The 19,796-nt window shown below is 40.3% G+C and overlaps 1 protein-coding gene across 1 annotated transcript in view; it reads right to left on the bottom strand.

Annotated features, from left to right (window-relative positions):
• The window catches only part of LOC117516321 (gamma-aminobutyric acid receptor subunit alpha-5-like), a 105,366-nt gene that overhangs the window by 37,245 nt on the left and 48,325 nt on the right, over positions 1–19,796 (bottom strand). The window contains exon 6 of the mRNA XM_034177310.1: positions 14,312–14,394. Within this exon, the coding sequence (XP_034033201.1) occupies positions 14,312–14,394 (83 nt within the window). The remainder of the gene's footprint in view (positions 1–14,311; positions 14,395–19,796) is intronic.

Here is a 19,796-nt window from a genome sequence, read left to right as displayed (position 1 = left end):
GACTCTGCCCGCATGTTCTTTCATTACAAAATGTCCGTTAACAATGGAATGTCCGAATAAACTCCTCATGCCGACTTCTGAAAGTTCTTTGTTCTCTGACGACTTACTGGGTCAACAGAGCCTGAAATGTGGAAGTTTTCAACTTGAAACGGCGAGACGCTGCCGCCTCGAAGCGCAGATCGCCGTCAGGCACCGTGGGCCGTCCTTACGACGACACTACCAGACCAAAATTTCTGATCAGCCGTTAAAATTTACCGAAAACCAGCTGAATTTATCGAATGATGTCCACTCAGTTGTGCCTTACAGTTTTGAAAAAAATGTGATCAAACAAAGCAGCAGTCTCTGAGCCATTCCTAAACAATGAAAAAAATCGACGAGAGGGTGGGCCACTCCTCACTCAAAGACTGCCCACAGGCAAATGACGTAACCGACAGGCGTGAAAAAACTCTCGCATGCCCACGAGGGTTCAAGCATGTCTGATGTAATCACACGTGATTCAAATCCATATGGTTTTTGAAAAAAATAATAAGGTCGGATACTTTTCTAATAGACCTCGTATTATTCCCATAAGAACCCCCTTGTCCATACGTTTGAAGCCTCCTGAGATCATGAGCCACTGATACCTACAGACTGGATTATGCACTGTTATAGTAAACACATTTTACAATGACAATGGCTATGTTCATCTTTAAAAACGATATATATATATATATATATATATATATATATATATATATATATATATATATATATATATATATGCTCAAGGCTTCAGATAATGTTTTTGTATTGCCTATCCAGCCATATTGGTTGTTGAGATATTCAGAAAATGTGTTTTTCAGAAGATATTTTTGACAACCGTGACAATGACCTGTGGCCAATCTTCTCCAAAAGTCAGTCATCTCAAAACACTCATCCAAGGCATATTCCTACTCAATTTGGTAACAATCTGCTCACATGTTTCTGAGTTATTTTGTACAAAGTCAAACAGGCACACGAGCAATTACACTGGCACACAGGGAAGGACTTTTGTTTGTGGTTACTGGTGCTGTTTCCAACACAATCCGAAATGAAGGTGTTTCAATGTAGTTATTTTAGAAAATTTGCCACAAACTAAAGAATTCTCAAAGGACAAGAACAGTGAGGATGCGCACACCACAGTGTGCGACTGCGGCACATTACGTTTGAAGTCTTTAAAGACCTGTGAGACTCTGAAGCAGAGTCATGTGGAAAATGGGCCTGAAAAAAAATAATCTTCTGAGATTAATCTTAATGAGAAAATAGAGGGCTGCGTTGGAGTGCTGTACATACTCAGATGCATGGTTTATTGATTTATTCTCAATTATTCATTCAGATTTTCCCCAAATGCAACGATTCAATATTAAAGATGGAGAATAGCTACAAATTCTCTGAGCAGACACTATCAATGCTGTCACCTGTGCAAGCCAGTGCTTACCATCACTGTGGATCAGGTGCAAGAGTATTGTTGAGTTTTGGAAATGTGCAAAAAACGTTAAACTACAAACTATTCATGTGGGGTTTTTGAAGCAGTGCATCTCTGTATTACAGGTAGACAGGAAACAAACAAACCAACCAAAAACAGGCAGAAAAACCAAACAGCAAAAGAATGATGTTGCTTTTGTAATTTCACGTACTCACAACCTACCGGACTGTCAGAAATTACTAGTCCACAATTAGTCCACAATTATTACTCTCGCCTCATATGTGAGTGTAAAGGAGTGAAAACTGTTCAAAATCTTCACGTATAGCGATGAACTCCAACGGGGATGAGGGAGGCTGCTGAAATACTCAAGGCAATAAATGCAGAGAGGTTTGCAGCAAAACATATAGGTATTTCTGTTGGCATCAAGATCAAATTAATATTCAGTGGATCCTGTCAGTCATCGCTGAGTTGCTTATTGGATAATTCAGAGAGGGGATGGTTTGTCAGCCGCACATCTCAAAAAGTTATGAGCACATTGAATCTTCACAGAATTGTGTTGAAATCCATCATCAATTGTTTGAGCCATAGTAAACATGGACAGACAGGCAGGGTGATCCTGCAAAACCGTATTGGCTCAAACACATAACAGTCCTGAATATAAGAAATCCCCCCAACACATATTTTTGGAAAAAATACATCATCAAGGCCAAATCTTGTTTCTTAAAAAGAAGATACTTTCATTTAAAAATACTCTCAATTAAAAAAAAATGCCATGAGAGAGAGAAAACAGGCAAGACTGGAAAAAATGAAGTTGTGCAGAAAAAAACACACCAAAAATACAAAAAAAAAAAAAAAAAAGTGGTGCAATGAGCAGTACCTAGGCTCCTCAGATTGTCATGTCATGACATGTCACTCTGTTAATTCTCCACAGGCCAAACATTCTGTGAATGGTCATCACTTATGTAATGACATAAGATCAGTGACATACTCAAAAGACTTTTCAGATGGATAAATGCCCAGAAATTCCAGTGAAGGGACATTTGAGGGAAATTAAACAATCTTTTAGCTGCTTCAATAGCTAGAAATAAACAGAACGAGGAATTTTTCTATAATGTGCATGAACCAGCAGAGTCCATGTGGGAAGACTGGGTTGAGGGGAAGAAAGATGGAAGCAAAACTGTTATGTGCAGACGCAGGTTGAGGAGCGGACTAACGTCTGACCGAACCCAGCGCTAAATAACCAGAAAGTGGTTCCACAAACAAAACGATTTTATTTCCCCTCCAGTGCAATAATTAGTGTATAACATAAATATTAGGTTTGTCTAGCGGAGTGAAGGACGGCGCGCTCTCCAGCGCCCAAAAGGATCGAAGCCTCGGCGCTTCTGGACTCAGAATCACCGCCAAACACCCCCCAGGTGGACAAGACAAACTGACTCTGTGAAGGATGGAAAAGGTGAGGTAAGTCAACAGAGCTACAGCAAATATCTTTCAGAGGCACACACTATCAGCAACACATTCAGGTCTGAATTTAAGCTTTATGTAAATGAGCAGCTTCTCACAACAGGTGGAGGATCATCAGTCCGTACGCCACGGCAGTGAGAAGCAAACTGCACAATTCTCATCAATGTTCAAATATACTGCGTAACAAAATGCCAAATTACTATTAACGATCATTCAGACAATAATCACCTCTGACGTGTGCTGACAGCATGTGTCCCTCACCCGTCCTCCTTCACAGGCACGATGTGTCAAACCCTGGCGCGGTCCTCAGCGTCTCACAAACGAACGTCACAAGGTCGAGTTCCCGGCAATTCTGCTTGAACAACTCATGGCTTAAATGCAGAACGCCATCTCATTATCTGCTTCAGCTGAAAGTCTTTAAGTTTACACGTGAGCATCATCCACAGGTGCTGCAAGTCAGTAGGCCTGCACGTGAACATCCTCCACAGGTGCAGCTAATAAAGCTGATGAGGGTGAAGGACTCTTCTGCCAGCACCGTCTCCACAGACAAAAACCAGTTTGCATACCACCTGGAGAGCAAAGAAAAGAAAACAACACAAAAACATCCAGCCAAACCCCCCAACACACAACAAAAACGTGCAATGTGGTATGATTTTGCTGCCCTCTTTATTAAGATAAAATGTCTTCTGATGCAATTTGCGCAGCAAAAGTAAAATGGGTCTGGACAAAAAGAGCTACTTTGTGCGCATGTGAAAATACCAACATTGTATCAGCCAGAGGAAGACTTCACTCTGATGTGGGATTGGGAATGTAAGAACACCTGGAAGAACTGTAAATAGATGGGATTTTTTGTGCTATATGCTGGTTCTTGTGGTGATTTTGTTAAAGTTGTGTCAATAAGTGATTGTAGTGTTAGAATGCAGAGATGCTCCATGAGTGTAAATAACACCCGATGGCATAGCACTTGCCTGTAACAGGCTCAAGAATCAAAGGCTACATATGAATATGTACACTAGCATGCTATGTAGTATGCAAAAAGTAGTATGTCACAATCTGTAGGGTGTTTGAATACTCAGTATGCATTGTATCATTGGCGAAGTGTACCAGGATGGTCTACTACCTCCATATTGTGCAAAGGGACAACAGTACCCTATCCCATGATGCAGCTGGAGCCTGATAACTAAAGAAGAACTTCTCTGGCAAATTCAGCAAAGACAGCAGACATATTTGAAAATGGTAGCAAGTCCAAGGGGTTGTAGCATTTTATAAGTATACATCAGAAAACATTTTCAAATGTCGGCTATTGCAAAATAGAAATTTGCATTCCTTAGCAAAAAGAAGTTTATTCAAGTGTACTATGAGCAAGGTTGGGTAGGATTACTTTGAAAGAATACATGTGGATTACATGTATGTATGTACATACATTTGGATTACTTGTAATCTGATTACTTTTGGATTACATTTCAAAGTAATCCTACCCAACCTTGACTATGAGCATACTTATTTTTTACTAAAATTGAGGAAGTATACTTGAAGGTGACTTTTTATAAACTATATTTTATATACTTAAGAATAGTATAGTGAAGTATACTTGGTTTATACTGAAAAGTATAAACAAAAGTCTAAGTCTAAGTACATTAATACTAAGACTTACACTTATACTTTAATACTAAAACTTGTAGTTTAGTATACTTTTTATGTCTTTCTGCCACAAAGTACTAACACTTATTATGCACTTGGAGCAAGATATACTACGTCAAGCCATTGACTCAAGTAACTGAAAAGAAGTCATAAACGTACAGATTTTTTTTCTACTGGAAACCATTCAGAAGATTCAGACGGCTTTCGATGGCTTTTAGTCGAGTGAGTATCCGAGAAATTGTGTAACAGCTGGACATGCCCCAACATGTCCTGTGAGACTTCCAACACGGAGGTGTTTTTTTTTTTTGCTGCGCGTCCTGAGCTGCTTCGTGCCGACATGCGAAATCCTCTGCACGTCTTTCATTACAAAATCTCCTGTAACAGTGGAATGTGCCGCAAAAGTGCTATGTCCAGCTCTGTTGCTATTTCTGTGGTAGTCACATGATGTCCCGGATCAACACAGCGTTCAGTTTAGAAATGATCTGGTCGATCCAGCCTGCGAATGGCCGCTCGGCGCGCCACACGTCCTCCGCCGCTGTGGGCCGTCTTTAAAAAGGTTTTAACAGTCCATAATCCGTGTGACACTGACAGAATCTTCACCAATATCCAACTGAATCTTTTGAATGGTTTCCAACTGGCTGTCTGTAACCGTTTCTGAAAAAAAATTCATGGAGCAAAGCGGCAGTCTCTCAGGGAGGGGTGGACCAGTGCTCACTCAAAGCCTGCCCACAGGCGAATGACGCAACCGACAGGCGTGGAAAAACTCACACATGCGCACGAAGGTTCAAACTTGGCTGATGTAATCACACGTGATTCAAATCCATATAGTTTTTGAAAAAAATAAAAAGGTACGATACTTTTTGGACAGACCTCGTATTTCTTATTGTTACATGGGAAACAAGGTACCAGTAGATTCAGTAGATTTTCACAAATCCAACAAGACGAAGCATTCATGATATGCACACTCTTAAGGCTAAGAAATTGGGCTGTTAGTAAAAAAAAGTAGAAAAGGGGGTGTTCACAATAATAGTAGCATCTGCTGTTGATGCTACAAACTCAAAACTATTATGTTCAAACTGCTTTTTTAGCAATCCTGTGAATCACTAAACTAGTATTTAGTTGTATAACCACAGTTTTTCATGATTTCTTCACATCTGCAAGGCATTAATTTTGTTGGTTTGGAACCAAGATTTTGCTTGTTTACTCGTGTGCATGGGGTCATTGTCTTGTTGAAACACCCATTTCAAGGACATGTCCTCTTCAGTATAAGGCAACATGACCTCTTCAAGTATTATGACATATCCAAACTGATCCATAATACCTGGTATGCGATATATAGGACCAACACCATAGTAGGAGAAACATGCCCATATCATGATGCTTGCACCACCATGCTTCACTGTCTTCACTGTGAACTGTGGCTTGAATTCAGAGTTTGGGGGTCATCTCACAAACTGTCTGCAGCCCTTGGACCCAAAAAGAACAATTTTACTCTCATCAGTCCACAAAATATTCCTCCATTTCTCTTTAGGCCAGTTGATGTGTTCTTTGGCAAATTGTAACCTCCTCTGCACATGTCTTTTATTTAACAGAGGGACTTTGCGCGTGATTCTTGCAAATAAATTAGCTTCACACAGGCGTCTTCTAACTGTCACAGCACTTACAGATAACTCCAGACTGTCTTTGATGATCCTGGAGCTGATCAATGGGTGAGCCTTTGCCATTCTGGTTATTCTTCTATCCATTTTGATGGTTGTTTTCCGTTTTCTTCCACGCATCTCTGTTTTGTTTTTGTTTGTTTTGTTTTGTTTTTGTCCATTTTAAAGCATTGGAGATCATTGTAGATGAACAGCCTATAATTTTTTGCACCTGCGTATAAGTTTTCCCCTCTCCAATCAACTTTTTAATCAAACTACGCTGTTCTTCTGAACAATGTCTTGAACGTCCCATTTTCCTCAGGCTTTCAAAGAGAAAAGCATGTTCAACAGGTGCTGGCTTCATCCTTAAATAGGGGACATCTGATTCACACCTGTTTGTTCCACAAAACTGATGAACTCACTGACTGAATGCCACACTACTATTATTGTGAACACCCCCTTTTCTACTTTTTTTTTTACTAATAGCCCAATTTCATAGCCTTAAGAGTGTGCATATCATGAATGCTTGGTCTTGTTGGATTTGTGAGAATCTACTGAATCTACTGGTGACATCTGTTATCATCCAGGTCAAAGGGCAGGTGAAATGGCAGCAGTGTAGTGCATCTGAAGTGTGTTCCTAATACTCACTCGCTAAATCAGAGTATGTTCTCCAGTAACAGTTGGGTAGTATGTATTCACTTACCAACATTAAGCACATACTAAGTATATCAATGCAGGGACTGGCAACCAGGGCAGTACACTAGCGTTCCCTTGTAAGTGGCGCCACCTACTGCTGCAGATGTATAACACGTAAAGGCGAGTGTGGTGATGATAAGATGATCCCAAGTTTTTCAGACACACACCCAAGGGGGTTAAAAAAATAATAATAACAACAAACAAAAGCAAAATACCATCTTATATTTCCATCAATATTGTGTGTATGCGTATTAAATGAGCTTTATTTACTTGTCTACTATTGACTGTGCTCCTGATATATCATGCACTGCTGTTACAGCATTGTGCTTACTGGAATACTTTACTAAAGACACTGTAAGTTGAAGGAACAGCAGGGTGCAAAGACATCTCATTAAACCAAATTTAATTGGCTTCTTACTGCTGTGGGCATCAAGGTTGTGCTTTCTGCACACCAGATTCTATGTTTTTAAATGTTGACTATAGTTTAGTTGAGCAGCTGAGCTGGTTTCAAAGTACAAACATATGCACTTTTTCATAGATTTATTGTGTAAACCTGTCACGAATTTGCAAAGTGTTCTGCAAACATGCAGGTGGGATATGCCAACAATTCAACCACTAAAAGCTGAGCTTCTGTAAATGGCTCTCTGCTGTACTGTAAATCTATTCATAAGTAAAATTTAATGTGAATGTGGCTCACTTACTGATTTTTTTTTTTTTTTTCATTTTTTTAAAGCTACAGTGTGTAGGATTTATTGCCATCTAGTGGTGAGCTTGCAGATTGCATTATGCTGTCATTACCCATGATTTTTTTTCTTTTCATGTTTTCACATCTTTGTCAATACGCATTCATGCTCCCTTGCCTTTGCTTGTGATAAGGAATATGTATAAACTGCTATTTTACAAAAATGAGGGTTCTCAAAGTTGTTAGAATAAATGAGCATCCAGCCAATAGTGTATAGGGGAATAACACTCCATTGAAAGAATGGAAAAAAAAACATTCATTATTTGTTTTATATAATGGCTAAAATAGATCCTTGTCATTTGATATTTTATTAATTTATAAACAACAGAAAAGGGACTTACATTTTGGTGTGCACCACTGGCGCTTTGACAGCAACAGTCCAACACCAACTTTACATAGGAGTCCAAAATTGTTCTCAATCAACTTGGAAAAAGAATTACATAGATCCAAAATAATTCTGACGATGTAGCCCGTGATGCTGACGGATTTGTTTTTTGTGTTAAAAGAATTAGCACCATCAATTGGCTCCTTCAAATCGTCGTCCATCAGCAAAACAAACTCCGCCATGTTTAGCTAAATGCCACCCCCGCTAGTGGGTGGTGGTTGCAGCGTGCAGAACATATGGAACCAAATTTGCACGTTAAATGGAACCAAATTTGCACGCTCACTCCAACGCAACACAAATGGGACGAATAATCCATGTCAGGCCATGTCATTGTGCCCCACAGGCTGCTGTGGGGCACAATGACAAACCTGTTGCTTATAATAGTAGATACACAAGACTTCTCAATCACAATGCCATGACTACATCAGAATATGCATACTAGCATATTATATAGCATAAAATATATCATATCCATGTTGTTGTGAATCTTGGCCATTTTCTGTGCCAGAGCTCTTGGTAAATTCTACTATACCTACATTAATGGTAAGTGTCCACCAGGTGGAGATACTGCTCTATTTCAAGAACCTTGAGTACAGGCTGCCATGAGACATGATGACAACCTGTTGCTTATAGTAGTAGATACACAAGATTTCTCAATCAAAACACTGACTACATCAGAATATCCATTCGAACATATTATATAGTCAGCAAAAAGCAATTATGCACACTCTGTATGGTGTCTGAACACTCAGTAGGCATTTATATAGGCAATAGGCATTCTGCTATCACAACTCCATCCAGAGATGGGAGTGGCTGTCTTCTTCTGCATGTCACGTGACATACAAAGCACCAATCAAATGACAAGGATCCACTCAGCTGTTATATAAACACTGATGATGAGGTTATGAATGCCATATTCCATTTCTACTAATAAATTACCCTAAATCCAACGCATTAACCTTTGACTTATCTTGCCCTGCTTTGTACATCATTCTAAAACAGATACGCAATAGACTAAATTAGGGATATCTTAATCACTTAAACTGCATAAACCAACCACCACCAACAGATACAATCTCAAGCTTAATGATTAATGGTGCACCCTAGTGGTGTAATTTTGCTGACTTGTTACTGACAGTGAGTGATCGTTTCATTGCAGTCAAAAGCCAGAACAGGCAATTTAAGTCATTTTTGGATGAAAGTATTCAATTAGATCTAATAGAAATGAGGGGTCTCAGAGTAATTTAAATTCAGCATGTGTGGTTTGTGTGGTCTCACTGGTTGCTGAGATCTGGATAAAAGATTAATTTTGTTGTTTTTGGGTTTTATCATGGTAATACTTCGGCTTCTGACAAAATATTTTCATCCATCCATCCATCCATCTTCTACCACTTAGTCCAATTAAGGGTTGCAGGGGGCTGGAGCCTATCCCAGCAGTCATAGAGCGCGAGGCGGGGTACACCCAGGACAGGACGCTAGTCTGTCGCATGGCCACAAATAGACAAACAAACACAGACACACCCACACACACACCTACGGACAATTTTAAAGATTCCAATCCACCTAACCCACATGTCTTTGGATGTGGGAGGAAACCGGAGCACCCGGAGACCATGCAAACTCCACACAGAAAGGCCACGGGAATTGAACCCACAACCTTCTCGCTGTGAGGCAACAGTGCTAACCACTAAGCCACCGTGCTGCCCCAAAATATTTTCACTACAACCAATAAAAAGTTCTATCGTGTAAGTAATTTGACATCAAAACTACAACAGTATGACAGCTGGTTCACAAAATGTGGCAAGAGGCAGAATGCAGGGTTTATTTAATTATATATCACACCTCTGTGCACAGCACATGCAGGGTTTATTTAATTATATATCACACCTCTGTGCACAGCACATGCAGTGGTATTGTTTTTATTGTTTTAGACTGACAGGTAAGAAAGTTTTATCAGCGTTTTTTACGTTGTGTCATCCTCAGAAAGACTTGGTGCAGTTGGGTGGGAAAAAAACGTTAGTATTTGTTGTTAATGCATCGTGGATCAGCTGTTTTTAGCGAGGACACTCACAGAGAGGCACAGAGTTTTAAAGAAAAAAAGCGTAAAAATGTTTTTGTAAAGCCCAGTGCAGGTGTGCTGCCGTCACCGCACTTTGACAGGCGACAACTGTTTTTTCAACTCGGAGGCGCAGATGAATAGCTCGCAGCTTGCTGAAAATGGGTGAAGTGAGCGGTTCAGCTGAACCCCCTGCCCACGGGCCAGTTTTAATGCTGCGACTGACACACAATACAAAAATAATAGTAATGCACAGTGACTTAGACAAGTAACTTTAATCTGATTACTGATTTGGAAAGATCAATTACTCGTAAGATTACTCATTACTGAAAGAAACACATTACCGGCATCACTGATGGTCACATAGTTTTTGAGAACTATCCACTCCAAACAAATTTACCACACAGTACTGTACTGTGTACTGCTTGTATTCATGAAAGATGGTCATAAATGAAATTAAAGATGTATTTATTGACTTAGAAATGTTAATTATTCATCCCCTAGTTCAGTGTTTCTCAAATGATTTCAGACCAAAGGCCACTTAAACAATAAAAAAATCTTGTGGCCCACTTAACTCCTTAAATATCCAAAAACAATAGGTCTGTTTACCACTCCACCAGTATATGACAACAGTATATTACTATCTATTAGACATTAGAGTTATTTTTAAACAGTTTGAGACATTTTTTTAAAGTCAGATATTAATTTAATATTTTACCAATATACTCACAGACCACTAGGGGTCGATCATGGACCAGTCTTTGAGAAAGCCTGCCTAATTTTTTACTTAAGAAATAATGATAAAAAAAAGTAAATAAATAAATAAATAAAAAACCTAGCTGGCTAAGTGGTGACTGAGTTTAAGCGACCCATTCGTTTGACTTTAATATTTGTATTTCCCTGACTTTAAAGGGTATATTTTTAGAAATGCCAACACAGAGGAGCTTGAATTCTGTTTGTTTGTTTGTTAGTTTTTTCATTTAATGTATTAGTTATTTATTTAAATTTTAATGTTCTATCACATATCTGGATCCGAGTCGCGGTGGCAGCAGACAGCAGTTCAGCCCACACTTAACCACTGCCGACTCTTCCTGGAGATTCCGAGGGATTCCTAAAACAGCTGGGAGATATAATCCCTCCAGCATGTCCTAGGTGTTCCCTTGGGCTTTCTCCCAGTTGGATGTGCCTCTCAGTTTTGTTTAGTTTTGTTAAATTTGAAGTACTAAAAGCAAAATTAAATGTAAAAGCCTGTAGAATTCTAGGTTTTTCTATGCAGCTATAAAAATTCAAAATAACTAACAAATAATTTAGGCCGGCTTTGACACTCGACTCTGTCATGCTCTAGGGCAAAACTAAACTAAAAGGCCAAAAATACCAAAATAAATAAATAAATAAATAAAAAATACCACAAAAAAAAAAAAAACACACACACACATAGGCCTTATAACTTATTTCCAAAGACAAGTTCCATTGTTTCGTTTCCATTGGTTACTGCATGAAAGCTGATTGTGTGACAGCTATTGTGTTCAAGAAAAGCAGAGGTGCAACAATTAAGCATTTAATTAATAATAGTCAAATATCAAAGGAATTGTTCACAATTTCACTAACTGATTAATCATTTTCATTTATAAAGTGTCCAAACTGTCTTATATGAACAACTTAAATATGAATTTTTCTGGTTTCTTTATTGCTCTTTGACTGTAAACTGAATTCACAAATGCAGATTGATATTTTTCACCGTTTTCTGACATTTTGTGGAACAAACAAGGAACCGATTAATCAAGAAAATGATCACCCAAATTATTGATCATGAAAATAACTGTTTGTTGCAGCCTCATGAAATATAATAGGCTTTTAATTTGTTAGGTTTTTTGTTGTTGTTGCTTTTTTGTGAGGGAAAAAGCAAAGTTGTGTGCAATATATTCTCTCGTTTTGACCCCCCCCAAACAAAAAAAGCCTTTTCATTTTTGACACTTTGTTTGATGGTATTATATCATGGTATTTTTTTTTATTGTAAAATTTATAATTTTTTTATGACAAAAATTTGAATGCAAGGTTGATGGTTATTGGTAGAATTTATGTTTATTGTTTATTGTTTAAGGATAACTGACTAATTTGATAATAATCAACAGACTAATAAAAAATAAAGTTAGATTAATTGATTAATGATCAGTTGCAGCCCAAAAGAAAAGTAATCCTGACTAGATGTGGATGCGTGATGGGAACTCCAGACGATTTCAATTTGGTTTTCCAAAACATCGGCTGCACTTTTTCTGCTGCATAATTGAGGTTTGGCTTTCAGAGGTTGAAGAATGTGGGCTGTGTTGCGTCCCTTGAGCTCAAAGGCTAAATCGGGAGATGGTGAGGTCGCACAAAGACATTCTGCTCATCTCGGAGCTGCTAGAAGATGGAAAGAAAAAGGCCACTTCTCCTCATGCCACTGTCACGTCCATCCTATTGTGCACTTCTCCCACTTCTCACCTGCAGGGCATTGCACCGTAGTGATCAGGTTAGAAAGCCAGCAGCTCCTCACAGTCTAATTGGATTGCAGACAAATGTGCTCCTCTTTCAGACCGAGCGTGGGCGGACTGTGCCTCTCACAAATCTGGGGATAAGAGTCTCATCCTTTTAGCCCATGAGGCTCCTGAGGTGTGGCTTTTAGCCAGATCTGTCTTTAAATACCTCCTCCTTCTCTTCTCCTCATGCTGCAAGGGAATCCCTTCAGTGTTTGTCCAGAAACTTTGTCTTCGTCTCTGGCAGAACCACATTTGAAATGTGTGACACACTTACATTTCTAACTTTAACTGCGACACAATTACGTTTGACCTGCACCCAGTTTGTCAGCACAGAAACTCATCACATTTGCAACAAGCAAACACTAAACTCTGACTTCTTCGGCTGATTGCTGCCAGTGATTGTGCGTGCTAATCTTGGCCATTTTCTTTGCCAGAGCTCTTGGTAAATTCTACTATACCTGCATTAATGGTAAATGTCCACCAGGTGGAGATATTGCTCTATTTTAAGAACCTTGAGTACTGGCTGCTGTGGGGCACAGTGACAAACCTGTTGCTTATAATAGTAGATACACAATACTTCTCAATCACAATGCCATGACTACATCAGAATATGCATACTGGCATATTATCAACCTGGTCTCACGGCAAGTCGTGCTTCAGCAGCACAAAATATACATTAATCTATTGGTTCGTGATATTGTGACAAAAAGCGCCTCATTTTCGTCACGGCAGCACGAATTCATTCTGATTCATTCCATAATGGCTGCACGAAATTAAAAGTGAAGTGAGGGGTCGGGGTGGTTACGTTTAGAGTGGGGGGAAGGAATAAGATTAGGTTATGGTTAAGGTTAGGGTTGGAGGTGGGAGTAGGGTTAGGAATAGTGAGTTAAAAAAAAGCTCTGTCACAAAAATTTGACTCATTTCGTCACGGGAGCACGAAAAAAAAAAACATGAGACTGGGCTGCATGTTATATAGCATAAAATACGAGGTCTGTTAGAAAAGTGTCCAACCTTTTTATTTTTTCAAAAACCTGATGAATTTGAATCACGTGTGCTTGCATGAGCAAACCTTGAACCTTCGTGCACAGGCGTGAATTTGTTCACGCCTGTCTATTGCGTCATTTGCTGGCAAGCAACATTTGTGTGAGGACGTGTGTAGTGCACTCGGCAGATTTTCATTACAAGGAAAATGGTGGAACGACTGGAGCAGCGCTACTGCATCAAATTTTGCCAGAAACTGGGCGACAGCCACGTGGAAACCATTCGGAATATTCAGACTGCTTTCGGTGACAATCCTATGGGCATCACACAAATTAAGGAGCAATACAACCGGTTTAAAGACGTCGTCCGCACAACGGTGGAGAGCGAGCCACGCTCCGGTTGGCCATCAACATGCTGAAATGACCAGATCATTTCCAAAGTGAACGCTGTGGTGATGCGGGACCGTCGTGTGACTATCCGAGAAATTGCGGAAGAGGTGGACATCAGCACTTTTTCAGTGCATTCCACTGTATCAGAAGATTTGGCCATGAAAAGAGTGGCGGTGAAATTCATGCTGCTTCTGCCGACGGAGCAAAAGCACCTTCGTGTTGAAGCCTCACAGGACATGCTGGACTCCGAAAAATGATGTCCACCTCTTCCACAATTTCCCTTTAATGTTTGCATTCAAATGTAGGCAGTTTGGTGCTCAAAACCACATGGATTAATTACTCAACATTGGCAGTTTTACTTACAGCTGCCAAACTTGAGAGGGCAGGCATGTGCATCCATGGGGAAATCCTCCAGCTGCATGGGGCATTCTGCTGATATAGTCAACCTGTGTTTAAAAGAAAAAAAAAAGAAGCAATATAACATATCTGTTCCATCTGCAGTTGTAACTGAGATTCATCATTAAGTTGTACATTTAACGCTCAGATGTAGAACACCTTACAATTACTGGGACAAAAGCTGATCTAAATGACTAAAATTAAAACTGAGCAAAAACAATTATCGTCAAAGATGAGGATTTATGTTTACAGTCACTACACTTAAACAATCTGCAAGGAAAATAACATAATCAAAGCACATGATGTCTAAAACTGACATTAGAAACATGAGTGCAAATCATTTCTTTACTCCTGCAGGCTGATTTTAGATTATTATTTTGTTGAACTGAGCACTTTCATTACAGCAAAGTTGGAATTAAAGAGATTTTATTCAGAAAGCGGAAATTACATTGATATTACAGTGACAACACTCCCATCTGGTGGTCATGCATTGCAATATCGCCCACACTGTTTGTTCTAATAAGTATTTGAAATGCTAAGAAAAATAAGCTGCTAAGAAAAATAACCCTTCAGACTCAAACCACCTGTTTAAAGTGAGTGACAAGGCTGATTGAATAAATCAGAATTAAGTAGATGATTGACAGGCCCCGGCCTGCAACACAATCCAAGGCAGGGTGACAGAAAATGTAATGCAAATAACCTCCAATATAAAGCTGATGGCAATCCCTCATTCATCTTCACAGAAATGAATGTTTCTGTAAATCGAGCTTACGAATCACGTGCACGTGGTTATTAGTTTTCAAACAATAATACATGACGCTCCATTAAATCATCTGAGTGATGCAAAGATGCAAACACATTCCAGGGATAATGACAGCTGTGATGCAATGATGCCGCCTCCCGGGTTATGTCTTTTTTTTTCCCCCCTCCAAAACCTCCTGCATGTATTTACTGCAAGAGTATTCCCCATTTATATCATTAGAGGAAATGAGGCAGAACAAAGTGGGTTAATAGGCCACCTCTAGTCCCGTGAGAGAACTGTTTTCAGAGCTCAGTTTGCTTTCTGTGTCAGTCATAATTATCCAACTGAATTACTGCATCTAAAACAGCTGAAGGATTTTTTTTCTTTTTCTTTTTTTGAGAAGAAAGATATATTTGGGAGAAACAAATTAGAACGTGCCTCTTGGCTGCTACGCCTTGTTCTAATTATTTGTGCGGCCTTGTCAAGATAGAGTTGCTTTGACTTTGGAATTTCGACCGCAAACCAAAATAAGCGTCTTTAAATTCACAATCTCTTATTCAAATTGCAATTACAGTTTCTTTTAAAGTGATGCTCATTTGAATGCATTCACAGACCCACCAATGATGATAGATTTTTAAATTTGAAGTCCAAAAAGAACCTGTAATTTTAAATATTAAAATATGTTTCCTGTATTCGTGTCTGGAATAATCTTGTAATATAATTTCAAGCACAACTAAAGTGGAAAGTACCATTTTTACCCAAGACTAAAATATGGCTATCGGGTATTGCAAAGACTTTCCGTCCATCCATCCATCCATCCGTCCTTCTGTCCGTCTGTCTGTCTGCCTGTCTGTCTGTCTGTGCTCAGCATAAGTCAGTTCTTATTACTGCCAGCCAGTGTCTTCAAATTCACAAGGAGCATTCTTGGGACACAAACCTTGGACAAGTTCAAAGATGGCTAACCTTCACCTGTTTTAAGTGGTCAAAAGGTCACATTCTTTCTACACACTCATTCATTATATCCATTCTCTTTGTTGTCACAATGTTACATTTCCTGGGCGTAATCACATTATAATGATCTTGCAGGACATTGAAGGTAACTGATCTCGGCCTACTTTTAGGAATAATAGGACACATTTTATATTGGGGTTTGTCTACCAAGGTATCAAGGTATCAAGGTCTTTATTATCCTCAATGGGCCAATTAAATATGACATGAAAACTCACCAGACAGTGGACATAATGAATATTATTATACATCTGACTGAAATCCTTTGTTCTGATTGACTGATCCACGTGTAATAATTGCAATACTTTTCACAATATATCACGCAAAGTTAACAATAGCCACATTATTGACTGATTCTGCACCATTTCGGGCAACATTATGAGTGATTGCAGACCGATTTTGTCATAACGGGGCAACAATGTTTCAAAATTTCTGAAATTTCTGAAATGCAACAATGTTTCAAAATTGCATAAAATTATGCAATTTTTATTTGCATAAAAATTGCAAGCATTGCGTTCTATATTTTAATCTATTGGTGCCGCATGGCGCAAAGCAACGCCGTGATTAAGCCTCACAGGACATGTTCTGGCATGTCCAGGCACATCCACAATTTCTTGGATAATCACTCGATGGAAAAACCACCGACAGCTGTCTGAACGCCATCTCAAAGCCGTCCTGTGAGACCAAAATGGAGGTGTTCCTTTGTCTTGCTCCATCAGCAAATCGGTCGTGACGTACGAAGCCTCCGCTCGGCTTTCGCTGACAAAATCTCTTGTTAAAAGTGAAATCTGCCGGAAAATGGTTGATGTCCAGCTCTTGTGATAACCAGAGAAAGTGCACATGACGGTCCGGCTCCACAGAGCCATCTGTTTAGAAATGATCCGGTGGTTTGTGGCTCTCGATGGTGGCACGGAGCGCGGTGCGCCGAGTGTCATTAAAGCCATCCTTAAAGCCGCCCTTAAAGCTGTAGTAACAGTCCTTATTCTCTGTGAAGCCCGTAAAATTTTCACCGAAAGCCAGATAAATTTTTCGAATGGTTTCCAGCTGCCAGTCTCTAACAGTTTCTGAAAAAATTCTGATGGAAAAAAAGCCCAAATCAATCAAGCCTGCTCACAGGCGAATGACGCAACCGACAGGCGTGGAAAAAGTCATGCATGCGCACTAGGGTTCAAGCTTGTCTGACGCAATCACACGCGATTCAAATCCATATGGTTTTTGAAAAAAATAATAAGGTCGGATACTTTTCTAATACGCCTCGTATGTTCTTTTAAATTGTTAAGTTACAAGATGACAGCATTTATATAGTTTTTAATACCTCTGTTGCACTGAGTGGGGTTCCTTCCCATTTCATCCTGAACAGCAAATGAGAGTATGTTTTATACCATCACAGGAAGTCCTTGATTCATTTTTTGTCAATCTTGAACAAACTTGGTATACGCAGTAATTACAGCTGTCATCAGCACCAGTTTTGAAAGCAGGGTGAAATTTTCAAGGTGTTCAAAATTTTCGACCCCATTTTACAAATCGGCGTCATTACACAGCCACTTCCCGGTGTTTGTAGTCATGATACTTGTTTGTTGTGCTCCATCGGGGTAAAAATTTGAAGCAAAAGCAGCGTTTGTTGCAGTATTGGCTGAACTAAAGGTGCAGTGTATCATTTATGTGCTCTTTGGCTTGTACCTGCAATCCAGGAGAAATAATGTGCACTCGCATCCAAACCTATGGGAAATTTCCTGTTCAAGTCAGGTGATACAATAAACACAAAAAGTTTAGTGTCAAATCCTGAGGCCTTGTGCTGCGTTAACTACTGAACCAATAGTGCTGACGGTGCTGTGGATCCTGTAAGTATACAGATGGTTTGTGCATGCAGAAGATAAAATCAGTGCCATGGTTAAGCTGTGCTGGTAATGACGAGCACAGTAACAATCAGGAGATTAAAAGCAGCTGAGCGCTGCGTCATCACTGCAGCAACAGGGAATGCACTGGATTTTTTTAAAATACAAAACTACAGTTCCTTCTCATGCATAATCATGCATACGTGTGAATTCTTGCACATATGCAGCAGCATGCATGGGCTTGCTTGATTATTCTCATATTATGCCCTTTGAACTCATTGTGAAAACAATTTCTACACTCATCACTCATTTTTAACTGCTTATCCAGGATCAGGTCACAGGGGCAACAGCTCCAGCAGGGGACCCCAAACTTCCCTTGCCTGGGCCACATTGATCACCTCTGACTGGGGGATCTCAAAGCATTCCCAGGCCAGTGTGGAGATATAATCTCTCGCCCTAATCGTAGGTCTTCCCAGATGGACGTGCCTGGAGATTGTCACCATATCTCACCCCATCTCTAAGGGAGACACGAGCCACCCTCCTGAGGAAGCCCATTTTGGCCCCTTGTACCCGCAACCAAGTTCTTTCTGTCTTGACCCAACCCTCATGACCATGGGTGAGAGTAGGAACGAAGACTGACCAGTCGATCGAGAGTTTTGCCATTTGACTCAGCTCCCTTTTCGTCACCACAGTATGGCAGAGCGAACAACCCCTGTTGTGCCGATTCTCCGGCCAATCTCATGCTCCATTGTCCCCTCACTCGTGAACAAGACCCCAAGGTACCTGAACTCCTTCACTTAGGGCAAGACCTCATTCCCTACCTGGAGTAGGCAATCTATTGGTTTCCTGCTGAGAACCATGGCCTCAGATTTAGAGGTGCTGATCCTCATCCCAACCGCTTCACACTGCAAATCGATCCAGTGAGTGTTGGAGGTCACAGGCCGATTAAGCCAACAGGACCACATCATCTGCAAAAAGCAGTGATGAGACCCTGAGCCCACCAAACTGGAAACCCCTCACCCCCCAATTACTCTTTGATGTCCTATCCATGAATATCACAAACAGGATTAGTGACAAGGTTCAACCCTGGCCAAGGCCAACCCCCACCAAAAATGAGTCAGATTTACTGTAGAGAACCCAAACACAGCTTTTGTTTTGTGAGTACAGAAATTGGATGGCCCTGAGAAGAGACACCCTCACTCCATACTCCCGCAGCACCTCCCACAGTATCTCCCTATCTCCCAGGGTACCCAATCATATGCCTTCTCCAAGTCCACAAAACACATGTAGACTGGATGGGCATACTCCCAGGCTCCTTCCAGGATCCTTGTGAGAGTGAAGAGTTGGTCGGTTGTTCCATGGCCAGGATGGAACCCGCATTTTCCTCTTCAATCTCAGGTTCGACTATTGGCCGAACCCTCCTTTCCAGTACCCTGGATTACACTTTACCAGGGAGGCTGAGTAGTGTGATGCCACAGTAAGTGACACACACTCTTTGGTCCCCCTTTATAAAATATGGGGACCACCACGTAGTTTGCTACTCCTTAGGCACTGTCTCAGACCTCCTCACAATGTTGAAGAGACGTCTCATCCAAGACAGACTGTCCATACCCAGAGCCTTCAGCATTTCTGGATGGATCTCACCAACCCCCGGGGCGTTGCCACTGTGGAGTTGTTTGACTACCTCAGTGACTTCCACCAGGGAAATTTATGATCATCCCCCATATGCTTCCAGCATGTGCGCATGGACAAAAAAGAGAGGGCACCCCAGTCTGATGCTGTAGTTCCTCAAAGTGTTCCTTCCGGTGACCGATTACTTCCTCAATTGAGGTCAACAGAGTGTCGTCCTTACTGTACACAGCTTTAA

This window comes from Thalassophryne amazonica, chromosome 1 (assembly GCF_902500255.1).
Source record: "Thalassophryne amazonica chromosome 1, fThaAma1.1, whole genome shotgun sequence".
NCBI classification, from domain to species: domain Eukaryota; kingdom Metazoa; phylum Chordata; class Actinopteri; order Batrachoidiformes; family Batrachoididae; genus Thalassophryne; species Thalassophryne amazonica.
This window is presented reverse-complemented; position numbering and strand designations above follow the sequence as displayed.